The sequence below is a fragment of the Quercus suber genome, unplaced genomic scaffold (genome assembly GCF_002906115.3).
Source record: "Quercus suber isolate HL8 unplaced genomic scaffold, Cork oak 2.0 scaffold_496, whole genome shotgun sequence".
In the NCBI taxonomy this organism is placed as follows: domain Eukaryota; kingdom Viridiplantae; phylum Streptophyta; class Magnoliopsida; order Fagales; family Fagaceae; genus Quercus; species Quercus suber.
Window position 1 is genome coordinate 534,382 of NW_027069945.1, and position 7,208 is coordinate 541,589.

Here is a 7,208-nt window from a genome sequence, read left to right on the forward strand (position 1 = left end):
TCTAGTTTGTGAGTTATTTAATTATTGTTTTGTCTATTAAAGCTATTTGAGTTATTATTTATGATTAGATGTGTGTAGTTTTTGTTTGCATAATCACAAAATGTAAATTAAATTTCTACCATATACCCAACAATAATAAGTTGTGCACCATAAGCAATATATAGATTTTTTTTTTTTTTTAAGAAAAAAAAAAGGAATAGAAGGGACAATCAGTATAACTTCCCTACATGGGCGTGACCATAGTAATATCCTACCCAATATATAAATATTACTCCATGATTACATTAACATCCTACCCAATATATAAATATTACTCCATGATTACATTACCTTTTAACAATCATAGGTATAGAGAAGGGCACACGTTAGTGCTTTTTCGTTATATGTTATTTTATTTTCTGTTTTACAACGATGCGCACACGTAAGTGCTTTCGCCTATATAATGGTCACTTTGAATACGTGGAACAATACAACTTGTCGCGTTGAAATATATAGGGCCATGATTTTCTTCCTTGAATCCTTCCTCCTTCTCATAAAATGATAAGAGCTTCTCACTCAAAACCACCTCACGCTCATGCTCCAAAGCATAACTCCTTTCTGTCTGTAGAATATATCCACAATGCACCATGTAAAATATGTATTAAAATAATTTATACTGTAGGCCCCCAAAAATAAAGGAGATTATACTGTAATAGATAGAGGTACAAGATCTAAACGTAATAAGGCCTTTATAAAAATTAAAAATAAAAGCAAAAGAATGTAATAAGTTAAACATACTGTTGGGTTACACGTGTGAGTGAAGTCCAAAGATCCTGGAATATTGCTAATGGTGCTAAATAATGGTGTGTTGCAAGATTCCCATGGACATGGACGTGCGGAGTTCCTATGGATGTGCGTGCAGGGTTGACACGTGATTCCCATGGATGGCGTACGAGAGACTCATGGATGACGCATTGATGAAGTGAAAAGCCCATTAGTCAAGGGAGAGTGAGTAGGACTTGTTCAAAACTCACAGAGAAGCAGAGACTCACGTGGTGCTAAATAATGGTATGGTGCGAGGTTCCCATGGACATGAACGTGCGGGGTTCCCATGGATGTGCGTGCAGGGTTGACACGTGGTTCCCATGGATGACGTACGAGAGACCTATGGATGACGCGCTGATGAAGTGAAAAAGTCCATTAAGCAAGGGGGAGCGAGTAGGACTTATTCATGGCTCACAGAGAAGTCTTGAAGCCCACAAAGTGGCAGAGACTCACACGTGAGGGGGAGGGGCTTAGGCCTTTTGGGTTAAAGTGTGTCTCTATATGTTATATTAACTACTTAAGGAAGCTCCCCAAGGTGTTTATCTCCCCGACAAGTGGTATCAGAGCCAGGTTATAGGTTCGAGTCGTTGGAGCCGCATTGTGAGGGAGGGATTGTGAGGGATTTTCACAATTTGCTCCAATACCAATGGGCTTGGTCTGCGATCGAATGCTATAAAAGATATGTGCTCTCTCATCCTTCACCAATTGGTCGTTGGATGGATTGGTAAGGTACATGGTCCGACAAGTGGTATCAGAGCCAGGTTGGTGTGCGGCAAAGGTGGTGAAGTGTTCATGGTCCTTACCCAGCAGGGACAGAGAAAGCCTAAAATGGCCCACACACAAAGATCCTGGAATATTGCTAATGGTGCTAAATAATGGTGTGTTGCAAGATTCCCATGGACATGGACGTGCGGAGTTTCCATGGATGTGCGTGCAGGGTTGACACGTGGTTCCCATGGATGGCGTACGAGAGACTCATGGATGACGCATTGATGAAGTGAAAAGCCCATTAGTCAAGGGAGAGTGAGTAGGACTTGTTCAAAGCTCACAGAGAAGCAGAGACTCACGTGGTGCTAAATAATGGTATGGTGCGAGGTTCCCATGGACATGAACGTGCGGGGTTCCCATGGATGTGCGTGCAGGGTTGACACATGGTTCCCATGGATGACGTACGAGAGACCTATGGATGACGCGCTGATGAAGTGAAAAAGTCCATTAAGCAAGGGGGAGCGAGTAGGACTTATTCATGGCCCACAGAGAAGTCTTGAAGCCCACAGAGTGGCAGACACTCACACGTGAGGGGGAGGGGCTTAGGCCTTTTGGGTTAAAGTGTGTCTCTATATGTTATATTAACTACTTAAGGAAGCTCTCCAAGGTGTTTATCTCCCCGACACATACTTCTTCGGTTATTAATATTTATTTGGATTTGGATACTTCCAAATTCCAATCAAGAATAATTTAATGATAGTGTTGTTTTCATAAGAGTTGTACTAACATATAATATGAGAGAATTTATTAATAAAACATTTTAGTAAACTATTTTATGGAAAAATAAAAAAGTGACTAATTTTTTTTAATAATTTTTTCAATTTTTCATAAAAATTTTACTTTTAGATGATTAATGAATGCCTTAAAGGCATACATTAACTGAACCATTTTTATAACAGTATAAAGTTAAACTTAGCCATTGACTTTGTATTTGAAAATAAAATATAACAATTCTAAAAAAAACTAATTAAATAATATATAACATATAGATGTGGTACTAAGAGTATATCTTCAAGAGTTTCTACCACAAGCAGTATATCCTCGAGAGTTTAAACCCTAATGCTGCCATAATGTTCTTAAAATCTTCACTTTCCATTGATAAATGAGTGACTTAGATGCTACTATATCATCAATAACTTAATATATGTGTATAGCGAAATGTTTTAACTTATTTGCATTACTTCGTTTCTTATACGAGAAGAATCAGGATTTAAATCTCTTTCTCTTACTCTTTATAACAATTGAATGATTAAAAAAAAAAAGAATACACATATTTATCAAAATATTTATAATAATTTTTTAAAATATTGATGATTTGGTAAAATTTAAACCATTTATTTATCAATATATAAATTTAAATCAATTCTACTATAAAATTGTCCTAAAAATTCCAAAAGATGTGAATGTATAGTTTTGTGCAAACCTTTTATGTACATATTATCCATTTACTTTTAATTTAGACGGCAAAAAGCAGTTAACAAATAACATAACACATACCTGGAGGTGTAAATTATGAAAAATCCTTCCTCCAAAGCACTCAAATGAAGAAGCATTTAACACTAGAAACCCATCCTTCTCCAAATTAAGCAAGATATCTGCTAATGGACTTTTATGAACCTTATATATGGATATTTGAATCATAACCTCGTTATCATTAAGCCAGTTTGCCGAAACAGCAGATAAAGAGCTCCGACCTACAATTGTTCTCTGATTTTCTTGATGAATTTGTTCACCTTGCGTAGAAATCCTTGATATGAGCTCTTCCTTCTTTTGAATTAGTACCTCAACTTGCTGTTCTAGTTCTGGTATGTATTTAAGCATCCACGAAACTGTATCTGGAACGCTTAATTTTTCCTATCACCAAAAAAAAAAAAAAAAAACACCAACGTTGTGAAAACCACAAATGAAATGGATTGTTATGGTAAGGATAGTGATGAAAAATGCATCACATGCTACTATGTTTTTCAGGGATTAATAGCATGTTCTTCTACCTTATATTTAAATTTTTTAAGCCAGCCAAACATCAACTTTAGTTTTATAGTTACTTGTAAAAACGTGAAAGACTATAATACTTTTTACTACAGCTTAGAAAAGTTTATGTATAATAAAGATTCAAGTGATAATCTAATAATAATAACATCTTTTATGGTGTTTTATATTTGTAATTCGAATCCTATATCTCCTCCCGTACTATCTATCTCAAAAACATACGCATAGAATATCTCAAGTTAATTACTCTTTGACTTGTGTCTGTCTGAGAATAGCTTATTTAGTTTTTTGCTAAAAAAATTTTGCTAAAAATGTGTTAAAATATACTTGTAATTAGAAAAAAGTTAGAAAAAGTGGGAAAAAGTTGTAAAAAAAGTAGAAATAAAAAATTGTAAGCTATATGTAAAAGTTAAAACTAAAAACTAATTCCAAACTCACTCTTAATATTATGATTTTCAATTAGCCCAACTCATAAAACATTTTTTTTTATCGAAATAAAGTATAATCAGGTTCGAATATATTGTCCACAACATCAAATAATTTCCGGGTACAATGATAGTAGGGTGAGAAACAATTCTAGTGGCTGCTAAGTGCTATTCTTTCTTCAACAAGTTTCCTAAGAACTCTCATGAAGATCAATAGAAACTCAAAAATGAAAGAAAGAAACAATTAGTACCGCTTGATCAGCCTTGGGAAGTAGTGAACGAAGAGTAGAGTACAAAGTATTGATCTTCTTGCGACGATCACGCTCGCTAGCGTTGTGGTAAAGCCTTTTAGCCATCGTGGATGGCGTGGAACGATTGAGCTCGACTTCTGTCTGAAATGGAGGCTGGCCTTCTTCAGCAAATGAAGCTGCTGAAGCTTCAGTCTCTCTATGGAAGTAATTGTTAAGCGTATTGCTCATGGGTTTCTTTTCTAAGGGGTGAAAAGGATCGAAGTTGAGGTTAGTCTAACGCAGTTTCTGCCAAGAATTTGGGATGGTCATGAAATGTGTACATACAGTTACAAAATGCTACTATAAATACAGTTTCTGCTAAGGGAATAGTACATCGGACCAGCTGATTGAGCCTGTAAGGAAAATGAAAACTTTCAGCAATTCCCTCCTTCGGTCAAACTTACGAGGGTGCGCATGTGGAGGTTCGGTCCTACAGAGTGACACATAGGTGGGCATTGAATGTCCATTAAAATATAAATGTTTCTAAATCAAAGACTTTGACTACCAGAAAATATAAATAATGACTTTATTTTTTATATTTAAATAATTCATAGTTGATTCTCAAAAAAAATAATAATAATGATAATAATAATAATAATTCATAGTTGAAATAGGAGAATTTAATTTTGAGATTAAATTGGATAAACTATGTATTTAGTCCATATTCTTTACATCATATTTTAATTCGGTCTCTAACCTTTTAATTATGTCAATTTGATTCCTAACCTCTTAGTCCCATATTAATTTAATTCATGTCGTTGTCTCTTCGAGGAAAATTGCTGACCTAATAAACAGACAAAATTAAAAAATTAGTTTATTATCACATTAACGAAAGTTAATTTTTTATTTTGACCGTTAATCACGTCAGCAATTTTCATTCAAAAGATAACGGTAAAAATTAAATTAACACTAAAAAGTGAAGAACGAAATTGAAATATGATATAAATGATAGGAACCAAATACATAGTTTAACCTATTAAATTCAATTGGAATCTAGTCTAAATAGATTTATAGTTTACACCCTCCAATTAAATGATACCTAATTTTTTTTTCCCAAATAAAATGGTAGACACTAACACATATTATCACACACACACACACGCCTCTTAAATGGGAAAAAATTTTCTTTCAAACTTATCTTAATTATATCTTTTATTAGATGTGAATTTTAAAAACTTGACTGTTGAATTATATTTTATTATTATATCCTACATGCTTGCAAAATTTCAAGGAGATCAAAGATCAACAACTATATCATTTTTGTTATAAAAATAGTAATTATGTCACCAATCACATGTTTAAATTTCAAATTTTTTTCGTAAAATTTATGCATAAAAAATAGAAAAATATTATGTCTACAATATTTTCACAGTACTTTCATAAAACATTTTAAGTAGTAAGTTGTTATTAATTTTAATTTAAATCCACAACTTAAATCACTTTTTTGTCCACTTATAATAACCAATAACAACGAGGCTTTTGGTGACAAAAACTTTGACACCTTACTTTTTTTTTATATATATACTACAAAACTATTTGATAATAACCGAGAATTAATTTTTAATATCAATTACTATACTATATAATTTAAATGAGGTGATAGTGGTAATGTCAAATGCATGCTCTCTCTTTCTATAGTTACAAATATATTAAAAATTATTAAAGTGATTTAATTTAAATAAAATTCAATTGTCACATGGGTTCCAATTAGTTCAACTGATAAAAATGGCTGAATAAAAGATTTGTGAGTTCAATCCCCCTACACCAAAAATTGATTAGTAACTTGGTTTGATGATAAAGAGCTATTATCAGGATTAGACGTCATAGATTGAAACTATCTAATAAAAAACCAAAAACTCAATTGTCATGGTTTCAAAAAATTAAGAATACTTAGGGTAATGTAATAGTTATTCTTATAGTGTTTAGCTATTCAGTAGTTTGGTTATATTTTTATTACAAAAAATAGTTATTTTTTTTTATGAATAGTTAGTTTTTAAAATGAGGAATAAATATTCATCTCTAAAAGAATTGTAATAGTTATTTCTTAGTAGGTGGATTAGTTTCTAAATTTTATATATTTTGAATAAATAAACTTTACATATACACGTAACAATTATGAAAATAAAAAGTCATAAAAAATAACTAATCTTTCTTTCAAATTAAAAAATATATTATTTATTAGAAAATATAATTATATAAGTAAGATACTTCCTAAAATGTATCTTAAATTTTATTCTAATGTTACAATTTGGACAATTTGATTTAAACATTCCATTATTTTCAGAATTCTACTCTTGTATTGTCACCAAACAAATGCATAGTAAAAAGTATTACATTACAGCATCTTGTATTCCTTGTAATAACTATTCTTATTCTTATATAAGATATTTGGTTTTCTATTTTTTTAATTTACCTTTATAAACAAGGTGACTTTACAATTGTACAGTATTATTGATTTAGTATTTTCTATACTATAATGAATTCTTAATAAGAAGGATCAAATCATCAATTTAGTGAACATATAATAGATTTACTTTTTTTTTTTCAATGTACAAAAATCATTTAGAATTGATGATATTGTTTTGTTTGTAAACAAGTTTTATGCAAGAATTCACAAATCATTAAAAAATTTTATTGAAATTAAAATTTTACCACTACAAGCATATATATAGTCTAACATGTGGACCTTAAAAATGTTAAATACTTTTGATTTGTACCAATTGATAGTAAGATTAGAAAATCAATAGTTTGCTGATTTTTTATTGAGGGGTTGTTCTTGTATCTAATCTTCTATTCCTACTACAACTATGAAATGAGTAATTTCAATACAAATATTATCAAAACTAAGTTTTGCAACGAAATGCAATATGATATTCAAAATATTCTTTCATTTGTGTAAACAAAAAGGGAAATTGATGTAAAATTTAGTACA

The 7,208-nt window shown here is 31.4% G+C and overlaps 1 protein-coding gene across 1 annotated transcript; it reads right to left on the reverse strand.

The window, feature by feature from the left end:
- Positions 1-403: 403 nt before the first annotated feature.
- LOC112030794 (transcription factor ORG2) lies at positions 404-4,465 on the reverse strand. Its single transcript, XM_024063459.2, has 3 exons — positions 4,238-4,465; positions 3,070-3,426; positions 404-601 (listed from the first exon to the last, which is right to left on the reverse strand). The coding sequence occupies exons 1-3, from the start codon at positions 4,463-4,465 to the stop codon at positions 404-406; spliced, it is 783 nt and encodes a 260-aa protein (XP_023919227.1).
- Between the last annotated feature and the right edge of the window lie 2,743 nt (positions 4,466-7,208).